The sequence below is a fragment of the Schistocerca nitens genome, chromosome 5 (genome assembly GCF_023898315.1).
Source record: "Schistocerca nitens isolate TAMUIC-IGC-003100 chromosome 5, iqSchNite1.1, whole genome shotgun sequence".
NCBI lineage: Eukaryota > Metazoa > Arthropoda > Insecta > Orthoptera > Acrididae > Schistocerca > Schistocerca nitens.
The window spans coordinates 589,435,056-589,450,601 of record NC_064618.1 but is presented as its reverse complement, the minus strand read 5'-3'; the positions used below and the strand labels follow the sequence as shown (position 1 = coordinate 589,450,601).

General features: G+C 43.0%; 1 protein-coding gene across 1 annotated transcript in view; it reads left to right on the top strand.

Annotated features, from left to right (window-relative positions):
• LOC126260599 (dopamine receptor 2) overlaps nt 1-15,546 on the top strand; it is a gene marked incomplete at its 5' end in the record, with an annotated part of 764,332 nt that overhangs the window by 151,927 nt on the left and 596,859 nt on the right. Inside the window, one exon of the mRNA XM_049957935.1 lies at nt 2,229-2,713. Within this exon, the coding sequence (XP_049813892.1) occupies nt 2,229-2,713 (485 nt within the window). The remainder of the gene's footprint in view (nt 1-2,228; nt 2,714-15,546) is intronic.

Below are 15,546 nucleotides of genomic sequence, written 5' to 3'. Positions count from 1 at the left end.
GTCTATCTTGGTTCTGACAGAGAGGTTGTCCTCATCTTTCGAACTTGGTTCATCTCACTGGATGTATCAGAGCCATAGAAACACTGAGTAATATGGTGGTGTACTTTTTCCGTACAGTTCTAGCAGCTCAGCAGGGATTGTTTCAGAATTGCTCTCCTTCAAATTGATAAAGTAAATTACCAATCGATACTCAACTTCGTCTACAGGATGCATCACATTTGGCTCCTTCAGCGGTGTACTGTGCTGCAGTGGCACTTGGTTTGCACCATGTAAATGAACTGTACAAATGCACTGCGACTTGGGATACCCTTATGCTGGATTTTATGCAACGCGCAAGGCCTTCAAAAACCGTATGTGATATTTTCATATTCTCTCGCTCGCTACTTACAAACTACACTACTGGCCATTAAAATTGCTACACCACGAAGATGACGTGCTACAGACGCGAAATTTAACCGACAGGAAGGAGATGCTGTGATATGCAAATGATTAGCTTTTCAGAGCATTCACACAAGGTTGGCGCCGGTGGTGACACCTACAACGTGCTGACATAAGGAAAGTTTCCAACCGATTTCTCATACACAAACAGAATTTGACCGGCGTTGCCTGGTGAAACGTTGTTGTGATGCCTCGTGTAAGGAGGAGAAATGCGTACCATCACGTTTCCGACTTTCACAAAGATCGGATTGTAGCCCATCGCGATTGCGGTATATCGTATCGCGACATTGCTGCTCGCGTTGGTCGAGATCCAACGACTGTTAGCAGAATATGGAATCGGTGGGTTCAGGAGGGTAATACGGAACGCCGTGCTGGATCCCAACGGCCTCGTACCACTAGCAGTCGAGATGACAGGCATCTTATACGCATGACTGTAATGGATCGTGAAGTCACGTCTCGATACCTGAGTCAACAGATGGGGACGTTTGCAAGACAACAACTATCTGCGCAAACAGTTCGACGACGTTTGCAGCAGCGTGGACTATCAGCTCGGAGACAATGGCTGCTGTTACCGTTGACGCTGCATCACAGACAGTAGCCCCTGCGATGGTGTACTCAACGACGAACCTGGATGCACGAATGGGAAAACGGCATTTTTTCGGTTGAATACAGTTTCTGTTTACAGCATCATGATGGTCGCATCCGTGTTTGGCGACATCGCGGTTAACGCACATTGGAAGCGTGTATTCGCTACCGCCATACTGGCGTATCACTCGGTGTGATGGTATGGGGTGCCATTGGTTAAACGTCTCGGTCCCCTCTTGTTCGCATTGACGGAACTTTGAATGGTGGACGTTAAATTTCAGATGTGTTACGACCCGTGGCTCTACCCGTCATTCGATCCCTGCAAAACCCTACATTTCAGCAGGATAATGCACGACCGCATGTTGCAGGTCCTGTACGGGCCTTTCTGGATACAAAAAATGTTCGACTGCTGCCCTGGCCAGCACGTTCTCCAGATCTCTCACCAATTAAATAAGTCTGGTCAGTGGTGGCAGAGCAACTGGCTCGTCACAATACGCCAGTCACTACTCTTGATGAACTGTGGTATCGTGTTGAAGCTGCATGGGCAGCTGTACCTGTACACGGCATGACTCAATGCCCAGGCGTATGAAGGTCGATATTACGGCCAAAGGTGGTTGTTCTGGGTACTGATTTCTCAGTATCTATGCACCCAAACTGCGTGAAAATGTAATCTCATCTCAGTTCTAGAATAATATATTTGTCCAATGAATACCCGTTTATCATCTGCATTTCTATTTGGTGTAGCAATTTTAATGGTCAGTAGTGTATTAGCACGTCAGAAAAAATGTACAGGAACTTTTTTGTAGGAAATTTAATGTAGTTAATTTTTTTACTGAGATACTTTTTTTGTTGAAAGTCCCGATTTTCGAGTAATTTAAAAAAAATAGTTCGAAGATCGCTCTTGTACAGTTTTCTCGAATAATTCGGAAACTATCGAAAATGCATTCTGTTATAAAATTTAATTATATCAAATTTCCTAGAAAACGGCCCAGTTTGTTTTTTCTGTAGCACTAACAGTTTTAATCTAAAGAAAATGGGAATATGAAAATCTTGTGCATGGTATTTTAGGGTGTTGAAGGTTGCATAAAATCAAGCAGTAGGTTAGCAGAATCTCCCTTTACAACTGCAACCGATAGAAGTATGTGACTTGCCTTCACATCGCGTCAGGAAAGCCCTCGAGGCCTGAGCCGCATTGTTGCGCGCAGGTGCTGATGGCGTCGGGCGAGCTCGAGCTGACGCTGCGCATCCACCGCGGCGGCCACAACCACAGCGGCGGCAGCGGCAGCGAGCTCACCTCGGACGACGCCGACCAGCAGCACCCGCACCAGCACGGGCAGGCGCCCGCCTCCGCCCCCGCGCCTATCGCCAGCTCGCCGCCCCCGCCGCCCCTGCCGCCGCCGCCGCCACAATCGCAGCCTCTCAGCCGGCAGCCCTCCAAGGCGCTCAACTCCAAGAACTTCTCGCTGAGCCGAAAGCTGGCCAAGTTCGCCAAGGAGAAGAAGGCGGCCAAGACGCTGGGCATCGTGATGGGCGTGTTCATCGTGTGCTGGCTGCCCTTCTTCATCGTGAACCCGCTGTCGGTGGTGCTGCCGCAGCAGGAGCTCTTCTCGGCCGTCGTCTGCTGGCTGGGCTGGCTCAACTCGGGAATGAACCCCGTCATCTACGCCTGCTGGAGCCGGGACTTCCGCAGGTCAGGTCGCGCTTCAGCTCCACACTTCCCATCATCTGTGCTGCTGCGCTGCTTTTTTTTCAGGTACTTGTAGCAGTTCCGACGTTCAGAGAAATATTTAATAACGATCAGATCACAGTTGCTGCTGTTACGTGACGAGACGTTGTAGAATCATCTGCTGGAAATGAGGTTATTAAGCCTTCACTCACTGTGTTTTTCAGATTTAAAATAAAACTAGAATGGAATGTGATCACTAGGCAGCAATCTTAACATGAAGAAATCGCTGTTTAACGTTATTGCGAGGTTTTTTTTCTTTCGTAACTCTCTCCTGAAAATTTACGTACATGGATAGGTTGGAAGTCCAAACTATGAAATTATGGCAAATAAGAACCTTTCTATAGATAACAAGCAGGCTACAAATACAGGGTTTCTAGCAATGCTTTGACGGTTTCAGATTAGAATGGCACACACTAAACTCTTCACGGGAAACTTCAAGTCTTGTTGGGTGTATGACGTGTCGCGAAGTGTTGCTGAGACCATTTTCGATAACGAACGACCGGGGTCTGCCTGTAAACTGCTGCGCAGAAGTTCGGTGTTATTGGGAGTTCAAATGGTTTTCCGAAGGTCGGTTGACTTTCGATTCGATGCACTGGCAGTTACACGGAAGTATCTTACCCAAATCAATATTATTGCACAAGCGCGAATAGGATATCGCATCTGAATCTTGAAATGCGTACGAAATGGACGCCGCACGCGCGCAACAGTTTTTCTATAGCGAAGGACTTTACTTTGACCTGTACGTGGAATGAAACCTGACACTCAGCACCACTAATAGAGGGGGCCACCGTTGTTGAATTTTCTTTTGAGCGGGCGTTATTCAAATCTGAAAACGTCTAAACATTGCAAAACACCCTGTATTTCTGATAATAGCACTGGCGTAAATATGAGTAAGCTTCGATTTATCGTTCCGGCCCAGAGAGCTAAGTATATTCGACGCGAATTATGAAACAGTGTGGTAGACACATTTTAAGGGCCACTCTAGATGGTTCTATGGCTACTTACGGCTTTTGATTCATGAAGATTTATCTGAAGATGAGACAATATTGAATTGAAAGCAACAGTACTTGCAAGAGATGAGCGTCAAAATACCATAACAAATGCAGCTACAGGGAAACTGACTTTCATTGGAATAAATAAATAACAGTTCTACGGATATTGAATACGTAGCTGACTCCACGTTACCTTGAAACTTTGCTTGTAATGTTACTCTTTTAGAAATAACATGCTTCAAAAAGATAGTTTTGTCGTTGAGTATGTTTGAGAACTTGACCAAAAAATTTCAACGAGTTAAAAGTGTCACGAAAAAAATATAAAAACGAGTCATATAAATTATGTATTTTCACCAAGCATATACAAGGTGTCTCAAAGTCTTTGCATCAAACGACTAGAGGTGATAAGGACATAATATTTGCTAACGCTTCCCGCCAACGATAGGCGTCCCTTTGTATTGGTTACTCTCTGAGAAGTGGTAGGGTGCAGGCACTCTGCAGTCTGCATATGCCTTGTGTGTTACCTGTAATCCAGTCACCTATTCCCTAGTTTCTGATTTTCTTTCAAAATATGTTGCTCAACTCAGAGACGCCCACTCTTAATACGATATTGCAATGCCTATGTTATTCCGATTTACGATGCAAGGTTACTTCAAGGAACAGGCCCTGCGGTGGTTAAAGAAGTTAGAAAAGACATTAAATGCTCAGTTGCCATTAGTTGTCTAATGCGGTGAGGACAATGAAAATTTGTGCCGGGTGAGAACTCTAACCCGGATTTCCCGCTTATCGCGAGGAGTCATCTTACCAGATGGCTATCCGAGGATGACTGACGGCCATTACACAGCTGATGGCTGTCCATATTCGCAACTGCGAATAAATTTAATGTATTTCATTACGGCTGTAGTTGCCGCAGTGATCGTTCCTTATACCATGCCTGACGGAACCTTGCATCACAAATCGGAATAACATAGGCACTGAAGTGTGGTATTTACCCACCGCCACTGGGAAATCAAATAACAGGAGCGGCGTCTCTCCTGTACATGAACATACATAATGGATGTACGAGTACAGGTTTTGGAGACATGGTTGAAGACGTAGTGAAATTGGGTCTGGCCGTGGGTCGTGATCGGACTGCCAAATTGTAAGACAACCGCGTGCGATAAGCAGGAAATCCAAGTTCAAGTCACCTTCCAGCACAAATTTTCATTCTCGTCATTCAAATATGTAGCTGATGGTTGTCAATATTCGCATGTGCGAATACATTTACTGTACTCTGTCTTAAGTATTTCTTATTGAACATCACTCTACCATTTTACAGGAATATGCAGTATGCAACACAGCTGGGTAGTAGCCCTGCTAGGTCGGTGAAATTTCGTGGTGCCAGCGCCGGCGGATCGTAAAGCATACCTAGCGTATCAGGGAACTGTCAGTTAATCTGTCTCAAACAAAAATTGTTCCCATGACGCTGTCACCCCTATACGTTTGATGTAGTAAATGGGACTTAAAAAAGTAAAGTGTAGGGAAATGCACCGTTTGGATGTAAAATAAATCTGAATACCGAATTAATTACCGATCTGCGTCCTCACGGTACGCATACAGCAGAGACATCTTGTGAACGGTGCAGGGACTACTACACGTGGCGATTCTGCCGTTTGTTGCACAAAGTGTGTCTGCGACACATCCTTTCACACACACACACACACACACACGCCATCCACAATCAATTTCTTCCGTGTGTAGAGCAGCACTGTTAAACCTCCTAGTTTCAAACGCACCACTTTCTGGCAGGCGTTGCTGTAGCCGGACTACAATGGTATCTGCTGGACTGAGGCGACCCAGAAAACACTATCGATACATGCGTTGTGTTGCTCTACCATTACGTATCGTGGCTTGAATCGAAAGATTTGAAAGGGATCCGATCTTCGAACTTATGTTATACCACAACGATACATTTTCCACAAGGCTCCTTCTCAAAATTTCAACTACCAAGTCCGCTTTACAGCCCCTGGAAGTTGCTAATAGATACCGCGAAACACCATCGCCATTTATTGTACCGGATCAATTGTTTGATACCATAACGTAATATCGCGGACCTAATCCATAGAATAAAAAATTCTTTCTTCAAAACTGTTGTCACATTTGTACGCATTCGAAACGCATATAATTATCATATTTTTTTAAATAAATGATTAGTGGGCTGATTTCGACGGTTTATTCACTTTGTTACCTGCATTCTTTGAAAAACACAAGCTGCTCGGAAAACGAGCTGAAAGAGAGGGATAGAGAAGAAACAAAGACGAGTGTGTGTGAAGCGTAATATTTTAAAGTCAGTATGCGATTAATGTCAAAAATTGTAAAGTTTCTTTAGTGATTATGCTTCATATTTAGTTTCTGTTTTCAAGAGCGATGTTAGAAGTTTTCCCCTCCCATCTCCCTACGCTTGCTTTAGACCTGCATAACACAGGCTGGGCTGTGTACGTAATTAGCAGGCCACCTGTTACTCAGCCTTTTGGATGCTGCCAATCAGGGCTTCCGCAACATTTGCTTACACGTTCATTGTCTGCCTTCCATGCTGACAGAAACTCAGTGCAGTCAGTAGTAACCGCTGCTTCTAATTTAGAAAATTTGTTAGCGACCAGAGAATTTTGATTTATCACACGTGACAGGAAAATGTGCAAAAAATCTTCATTTAACTCATTATGCTCTAGCAGTCGCTAGGAATTACTGTTGTAAACATGTTTATACTAATATACATGGAAGGCAGATTTTATTTAGGAATCACGGAGATGTTGTTCTCACTATTCTTACAATACATACTGACGAACACAATGTGGTCTTGATCCACTTATTTCGTGATACTGTACCATAACAGTTTAATCGGTAATGGACTGTACATCACAGAATTGACACCAGCTGACCATTTGAGTAAAGTAGGTGTTACCTAAAACCGCCTAGAAAGCTAGTAACGTAAACTGAAAAATACACTGTTTCTGCAAATCAATGTCATCTCTTCATCTGGGAACTTTTTCCCAACTGTAATGGAAGTACGAGAATTGTGAACAAACAGAAAGGAATAAGTGTTAATTTTCAAGAGTGTGGACGTATGGTGGAACGTATTAATGTGGGAAAAATATATCAGCTACATTTAAAAATTATTATTGGTTTAGATCATCCTACATCTATATATACTAAAAGCGTTTGTTGACTTTATTTACTTATGGAAATACGTTCAGCATTTAAATCTTGATATTGCATGTACGCTGCTGACCTTTAAATTAGCAACACTATGAAGCTGTTATGTAATAACCATCATTGTGGTAAGAAGTTCGCTGCACTGCCTGACGAAGTGAAACTCTAAGAACACATTTCGGATGCTAATGCAACTTCATATAATTGAACACCATCGGCGGGTTTGTAAATGATCAGAGTTAGAAATCTCTGTGGCAGGTAGAATGGCCACCAGAGTGCGCTAGTGTTATTACAAGGCCTGAGAGGGTGTTGAGGGATCACTGCAAAAGAGACGTAGACGCTGTTATCTAGTGTGAGATAGCGTTTTGAGCAACTGACTTTGAAAGGGACTCCATAGGACCCCATTGTGTGGCATTCGGATGTGACAGTGGCAGGAACTGCGTGGGCACTCATCGTCAACTTTCCGGTTGAACACCTCTGACCAAAACAAGTGTGCATTGTGAACCAAGTACGTGCCATCGAAGAACAAGTACCGCATTCCCTGCACGTTGTGTGTCATCCCGCACCATTGGTGGGAGACTAGGAGCAGGCGGACTAGGGATTAACTGCCTCATGTGTCGGCTGACGTTAACTGCACAACACAAACGTCTGCGTTTAAAATGGTTCGGAGATGGAGAAGCAGGGGCGCTGCTGACGAATGGCGTCACATTGCGTTCAGCCATGAATCGTGGTTCTACTGTATCTCGGATGACCGTCGCTGGCGATAATGGCGGTGAGCTAGAGAGAGGTCCTACACTTCCAGTATGTTGGAAAGGTACAGTGAGGTTACTATTAGCGTCAATGTGTGGGGAGCATACCGTATGAATTTAGGTCACGGCTGGTAGTGATTCAAGGCACCCTGAAGGACAACGGTACGTCGTGGACATCTTGTGTCCTCGTGTTTTACCTCTCACGCGACAGAATTGTTGTGTCGTTTTTTAACAGGACAATTCTCGGCCACATGCGGCACCTTCCTCTATGAATTCTCTGCGTGACAGGTGCTACCGAGCCCAGCAAGGTCCCCAGACACGTCCCCAAGAGAATATTTGTAGGACCAACTCGGATATAAGGTCTGTCCCAGTGCCTCTAGACGGGATATGAAGGACCAGTTACGACAGTTGTGGGCCTGGAGAAGATACAGTTTTATAACACTCTTCCCACCCGAATCAGTGGATGCATATACACGACAGACGATGCAACATGATATTGATCAGCGGTCTACTATCAAGTTCGCATACTTTTATTTTGTTTTCATTGAAATAACATCGTATGTCTTCCAACCCGTTTACTTTAGTGTCGTCCTCCTCTTATTCCTGCTTAACGTTCTTGTCAGGCTATGTATTCGTTTGGATTTCATTTCAGCACAACGAAAGAATGGACGTAAGAGTAACATTATCGACGGCGTGTTCCAGAAATATTATGAGAAATATCGACCAGTTGTACAGTGCGTCCTGAGGAACAAATCGAGGATGGGAACCTGTGACTCGAAACGTCATCAAATAAAACTACAGAGCGTCGACGTTATGGGCACTGGCGCCTGCCACTGGGCCACCCCTTCGGCAGCAAAAGTGGCTCTGTGCTCTTAAGGAACATATGTGGATCGTCTCTCACTGTTGATTGTTATTCAGTGATACATACTGACTGCCTCGACTGCCAATGGAGAAAATGGTGCCAGCTCCTTGTAGGAAGGCCTCATGTCCTCGTCTCCTGGTTTGCCTCGGTGAATGACTGTTTCGGGAAAGGGAATCAATCTACAGTTTATTTTTCTCCTGGGATCCTCTGCAACGTCCAATGTTTTTGACATATAGGAAAAAGACATACTGCAAGTTGAAAGCCATGGAGACCAAAGAGAGCATCACGTTCGTGGCAGACAAGGCCTATCTATCCAGTAGCTAGCCCCATCTTCTCCACCGGCGATCGTGGCAGTCAGTTGCGATCACCGAATAACAAATAGCACTGCCTACATTCCTTTCTCGCAGCCCATATTCAGCTGCTACTTTTTCTTCTCTTCATTTTCCTGTTATCAGATCTCAGTCTCCAATCGCAATTTTCCCTTAGCTAATCAGCGTACGAAGACATACTTGCTTCCGAAGGCGTGGGCTAGCGACAAGTTCCGGCGCCTTTAACTTCGGGGTGTCGTTTGGTGATGTTTCCGGATACGGGATCCTAGCCTCAAATCACTTCTGAAGACACTCTCTACAACCACTCAAAGTCTGTCGCAACATTTCTGGGACACTATATACTCCGTATTTAACGAAGGTCAGAGCAAATAGTTTCTCAATAAAAAATCGAATGTTGGTTGTTATTGAAACGATATTGCTGCGCCCGTGTAAGAAGGCAGCACGTGTCGGCATTCGACAGCAACATGGTCGTAACCTATTGCGACTTCCATTACTCACTCTGTTGTATTGCAACTTGCAATGGTCGAGATCGAACGGCTGTCATGCGAATATGGAATCCATAGTTTCAGAATGTCCATCGTCAACGCCATGGCGAATCTCAACGAACCTACGTGACTAGCGCCTGAGAGGAGAATAAAGGTTTTGCTTAATTGGGCAAGATCGTACAACCTCGGCACGTAACTTGAGTCACGAAATGGACTTGTTTGTGGCTAGAAAAGTCAGATTACATTAGTCATCGTGATATCTCAGAATCTTGCATGATTATAACATGCCATTCTGGACAGCAGGCGTCACGAGTTAGGATGGTGGCAGTGCATTATCTTCAAGGATTCCGTTGCCAATTCTGTCTTGACCTATTTTGGTACAGAGGGTGTGCTCTCCCAGCTCTGGTTTGTACTTTCTCGAGATCACTCACCCACTGGAAACTACTCATTACTGGTTGCCGAGAGACTGGCATACCATCATCACTCGACGCTCACCGGCATAAAGCTGAAGTAGTACTGTGGCATCATGCACAAGTAACTCTCATCCAGGCTCAGTTTGTCTTGCTGCATAGCCGGGTTAGAACGCCTCAATATTACTTAGAAATTTAATGAGGAATATTGTGAGAGGAAAAAGAGAGAGAAAGAAAACGGCGCACTGCGACGGAATTTTCCGAATGGGATCAGAATCGGTCGATGTGATGTACATGTGCGGACAAACAAATAGTAACATTTTCACGAAATACTGGATGATTTGTTCAAGAGAAAGAGTTTGACAAAATGAGCAAATGAATAACACGTTGGTCTACCTCTACTCATTATGAGAGTAGTTACTCAACTTGACATTGATAGAGTCGTCGGATAATCTCCTGAAGGATATCGTGCCAAATTCTGTCCAGTTCATGCGTTAAATCATCAAACCCCGAGCTATTTGGAGGGCCCTGCTCATAATGCTCACAACCTTCTCAAATGAGGAGAGATCTGGAGACCTTGACGGCTAAAGTACGGTTTGGCAAGCACGAAGACAAGCAGTAGAAACTCTGTGGGTGAGTTTTGTGTTGCTAAAATGTAAGCCCCTCATCTCCTATCGTGAAGGACAACAAAACGGAACGTAGAATACCTACCATTGTGCTGGAGGATGCTGCGGATGAAAACCAAAGTGAGTGTCCTGCTGTGAGAAGACAATTACTCTTGGTTAGCGTGACTGGCGGCGTAAGTCAGGTAGGCACTGCACCGCTGTCCAGAACATCTCCAGACGCGTCTTCAGAGGTCACTACGGTTGAGTTCGAGGCGGAACTCATCACTGAAGTGAGATTTCTATCATACTGTGTACACACAAGAAGTTAAATTTCGTCATGTTTTATCCTTCTCGGTGTCGAAGTTTTCATGACCTCAGTGCAGTGGCATATTTCGTATTGCTCCACTGACGTTTTTCTGTTTGCTAGTGAGACTCGTCCCTGCCGGTGTGGGATAGTTAAGTACAGCAGATAGTTCGAACTCTGCTGTATCAGGCTACTGTGAAGCAAAATCACAGCTGCAACTTATATCAACCATCTTTGGTACGAGATCGTAATCTTGTTGTAAGAATTACATTCACTGAAACAAATCAGATGCAGCTAGTGAGTTAATAATAGTGAAACACTACGTTAGCAGCTGAAGAATATTGACCACAAAATTGAAAAGAGAAAAACTTACGAACCGTCAACCTGTCAGAACTAGGTCACCTTAGGAAATGTGGCCTTTCATTTATCCAAATTTTTCATATTTATTTAAAGAGATCATACAGTGTATGAAGATAGACGTATTAGAAATGGTTATGTAGTGTAGATGGTTACTTGTCTAAAACAACAGCCACATGTTGTTGTTAACCTTGCCACAATGAGCTCAGTTTGCAATAGACTACATTGCACCATCTAAATTAATGTCCGATGAGAACTTTAACCGCACACATCTTAATTTACAACTGTAATTCTCCCAGTATACCACCTAGAACATCATAAGGAGTTTCAATAATATCATTTTGCTGTCGCATTTTCTTCTTTTACATTGACTTTGACGTATAGCGTGCGTAAATCAGACATTACTTTTATTCCACTAGAGTTCCAAGCAGCATAGCGCGGGAAAAGAAAGGCGTTTAGGATAATATTCGGAGTATTGAGAACGCATTACGAAGTTTGCAGGAACGCAAGGGCGATATTGGGTGCCATTATCCCAGTTATGGTCGATCCTTGATAGTGTTACATCTTCTATACATACGTGGTTTGAAAGGCTAGCATTGCGCCCATAACGGTAGCTATAAACAGAGCTCCCATAGTACGTTAATGAAATGGGTGAAAACTAATCTTAAAATGAATCTATATTAGCGGGACATTTGTCTAGAAATAAGACAAAACGGAAACTTAAAAAGAAATATCACATGTTACGACAAATTCAAATTCATTCAGGCAATATCACCGATACAAATCTTCAGATCAACGCCATTAAGAGCCTGAAAGTCCTCCAACATGTAGTGTTCACAAATTCTGCTAGGGATTTCCTCAATTCATGGATGCGTAATGAACAATACAGTCAAATATAACAACGTAAAAAAGGTAGAACGTAAATATTGGAAAACAATTGCAGGGTCAAAAGATGAAATTTTTTCTTTTATTTTGGTTCCATTCTCACCAAAAGTCTTTTAAATATCCCTCTCGCTGCAGCTGTATGCTTTTTTTGTTTTTATTTTTTATTTCTATTTTTATTTTTCTTTAGTCGTCATCTTGTGACTGGTTTGATGCGGCCCGCCGCGAATTCCTCTCATGCGCCAACTTCTTCATCTCAGAGTAGCACTTGCGACCTACGTCCTCAGTTATCTGCTAGATCTAATCCAATCTCTGTCTCCCTCTGCAATTTTTACCATCTTCGGCTCCCTCTAGTACCACGGAAGTCATTCCCTGATGTGCTAACAGATGTACTATCATCCTGTCCCTTCTCCTTCTGTTTTCCACATATTCCTTTCCCCTCCGATTCTGGGGGAACCTCTTCATTCCATACCTTATCAGTCCACCTAATTTTCAACAGCTGTATTCTACGTGGTATTTTACTTTCCGCTTATATATGTGAATTCTGCGGTCGTCCTAAGAATGAAAATGTGTTCCAGAGAAAGCGAAGACACTTTTTATGAAGCTTGCCTGGCTCATCGAGTATTAGTTAAGAATATTTCATAAATATTTTATTATGGATTTATAACGAGAAATTAAAAACTACAATACACAGCGAACGCCTCTCACAATGGAAGAGGGGTAAAAATGTATCAGGTATTGATAATCATTTGTTAAAGTAGGTATAGGGATATGTAATCTGCAAAAGATCCTAAAAATCAAGCGAAAGTGAGTAAAGAAAAGATTCTGTGAAAAAACATGTAACGTAGATTTGGATGCTAATGCTATTGTTATACAGAGTAAATTTGTCGTGCATAAGGGACAGTCAAACGAAAACTGAACACCAGCCACAACTGGACCATGGAATGGTGCCATTCAAACGTTATCACCAAGTGCGTTGAGACATTTACTTCACTGGGACACGATACAATCAATTCCTATTGCGTGTAACGCGGTCGGATGCTGACAAGTCAACAGCCGCACCCACCTTTGGACTTCCTCGTCCGATTGAAACCGACATCCACACATATCTTCCTTCAGATCGCGAAAGAAATGAGAAACACACGGTGAAAGATGTTGGGGATACGGAGGGTGTTGTATTGTTTCCCAGCCACATCGCTGAAGCATAGCCTTTGTGCAAGTGGCGTTATCTTACAACAGGATGGTTCTTCAGTTCACCAAGTTCCTCGATCCTGGAACTATAATCAGTGCGCATTGCTATCAAGACACTTTGCAGAAACTGCTAAGCGCTATAAAGTCAAAATGCCCAGGACTGTTGTGGGACGGCAGCATCCTGTTGCACGATAAAGCCCGCCCAAATACACTCTCGGATGGGTGAAGTCTACACTTCAGCGATTTGGTTGGGAACATGAATAGCCTCGGTACAACTGGCATCTTTCACCACGTGATTTTCACGTCTTTGGTGACATGAAGAAAGACATGTGAGGACGTTGGTTTCCGTCGGACGAGGAAGTCCAAGAGTCGATTGTGGATGCGGTTGTAGACCTATCAGCAGCCGACAGCGCTCTACGAAACATTAATTGATCATCTCGTCTCCCTGTGGGATGAATGTCAACGCGTGTAGTGATCTGGAACCATTCCATGGTCCCTTTTTGGTTTGTTTTCTTTTTATATCTGAATGCTCCTGATAGCTCTTTATGTGATATGCCACATTATTCATTTAACCTTAACATTAGCATGTCGGATTTTCACTGAATAATATCTCTAGTTTTAGTTCTGAATAAAAGATTAACGACTGTCGTTTTAAAAACGAACTGAGATATTTTGTTGCTACACTAGTTTAAAATCATTGATCCTACAACATTTTTCACAGCCACACCTATTTTATATCTTGATGTTGGCGTAACAACCGAAAATAGGTTTGTAAAATAACAAATCTTTCAGGATATTACACTAGAGCCGTGTGTTTTTTATTCATAATGTACAAATTACTCTGCGAAGAACAGACGTAACAAGCAATTACGCAGTTAAACTTTTGTGTAGCAGAGCAGTGATGACACTGAAAGAGAATTTTTGAAGATACAAGAAATAAATCCGCAGAACAATGTTGACACATTACATAATACCAAATTTCTGTTAGAACTAAAGACAGAGAAGCTGTAAATAACGAAAAAAGTAGAAATCATATCTGAAAAAAGTGTGATGAAACGTGGTTTGTGACAGATCAGTCCGACCCACGCTTTGAGTATGCCTCTATACTTTCTCTTAAATCATTTCTGTATTGTTTTTCTCTACATCACGTTTTTTACGTTGTGTTTTGTGTAATGTCTATCTGTGTATTTTACATGTATATATAATTTCATTGTAATTGTAGACCTCGGGGCCAGAATGGAGAATTAATATCGATGCTTAATGTTAGTAAGGGAGAGAGAGAGGGAGAGAGAGAGAGAGAGAGAGAGAGAGAGAGAGTGTTGAAGAACGCTGCAGGGAGTTCAGAGAAGGACTAAGACGAATTTATACTGAGGTAAAAGCTCGGCACTTTTACTGAGAAGAGTAATTTCTATCGGTAAGAGAGGAAGGAACAATTTTCAGCAATGTGTTTTGTCGAAAATATAAAACGATGACAGTGGCACTGGGAGGTAAAGCAAAGTTTATATTCGCGATGTATTTATTCTGAGGCTTTTAACAACCAATAAGTTAGAAAGGAAGGCGAATTCGTAAGAGGAAATGATCACAGGAGTAGGAAGAAGTGGAAGATACAAGATTTGGAAATGAGAAGAGCGCATTCGAGAGAGTCGCTGGTAAACTGGAATAATATTCAGCTATGCCTCAAATCATCCCAGTGTATATAGAGCCAGATATATGAGTGTAATTTTCATTCGAAAGAAGATTCTGAGCCGCGTTATGCTGCCGAGTCACGTACTGTCGCTGTTGTAGTAAACAGTATTGCATGGTTAGATGCAGTCGTAATTGGTATGGCAAATGCTATTTGACTCTGACAAGTACGAATAAATGGGCGCGCTGTATAAAAAAGGGTGTGTATTCAGCTGTCCAATGTAAATATTGAGTGTTGTGTTTTGTCACTTCTTACGGCGGACTTCTGAAAACTGGTTCCTTTTTTTAGCGTGTTTTGACAGTGTGACGCTTCGGAGCAGCTGTCGCAGTATTATTAAGTTCCGGAGACACTCAGTATGATTTTTGGAATTTAGCATAGCTGTCTTTGCTCCAGACCAGCGATCAACGAAGCGTAGGAACGAAAGATATTGCAGCAGCCATCCCAGGTAGGGAGCAGATGGAACGTATCTACGTAATCACACCGTCACATGTTAGCTAGCATTTGTCGACACAAAATTACCAATCATAAACATTTAAAGTGTATGACATGAGTTCACGTCGGCTTTCGATCTATCTCTTCTATATTTCTCTCGTAGTAACTCACCATAATAAAATTACGTATTTGCTACAAATGACCAGTACTATGCAAGGACATTTAGAATTTTTCACGTAACGAAGTGTTTTGGTATATTGATTTACATGGAAGAGAGGTAGACTGCTTCCTCGACTTATTGACACATTGTAACTCTGCCTACCCAC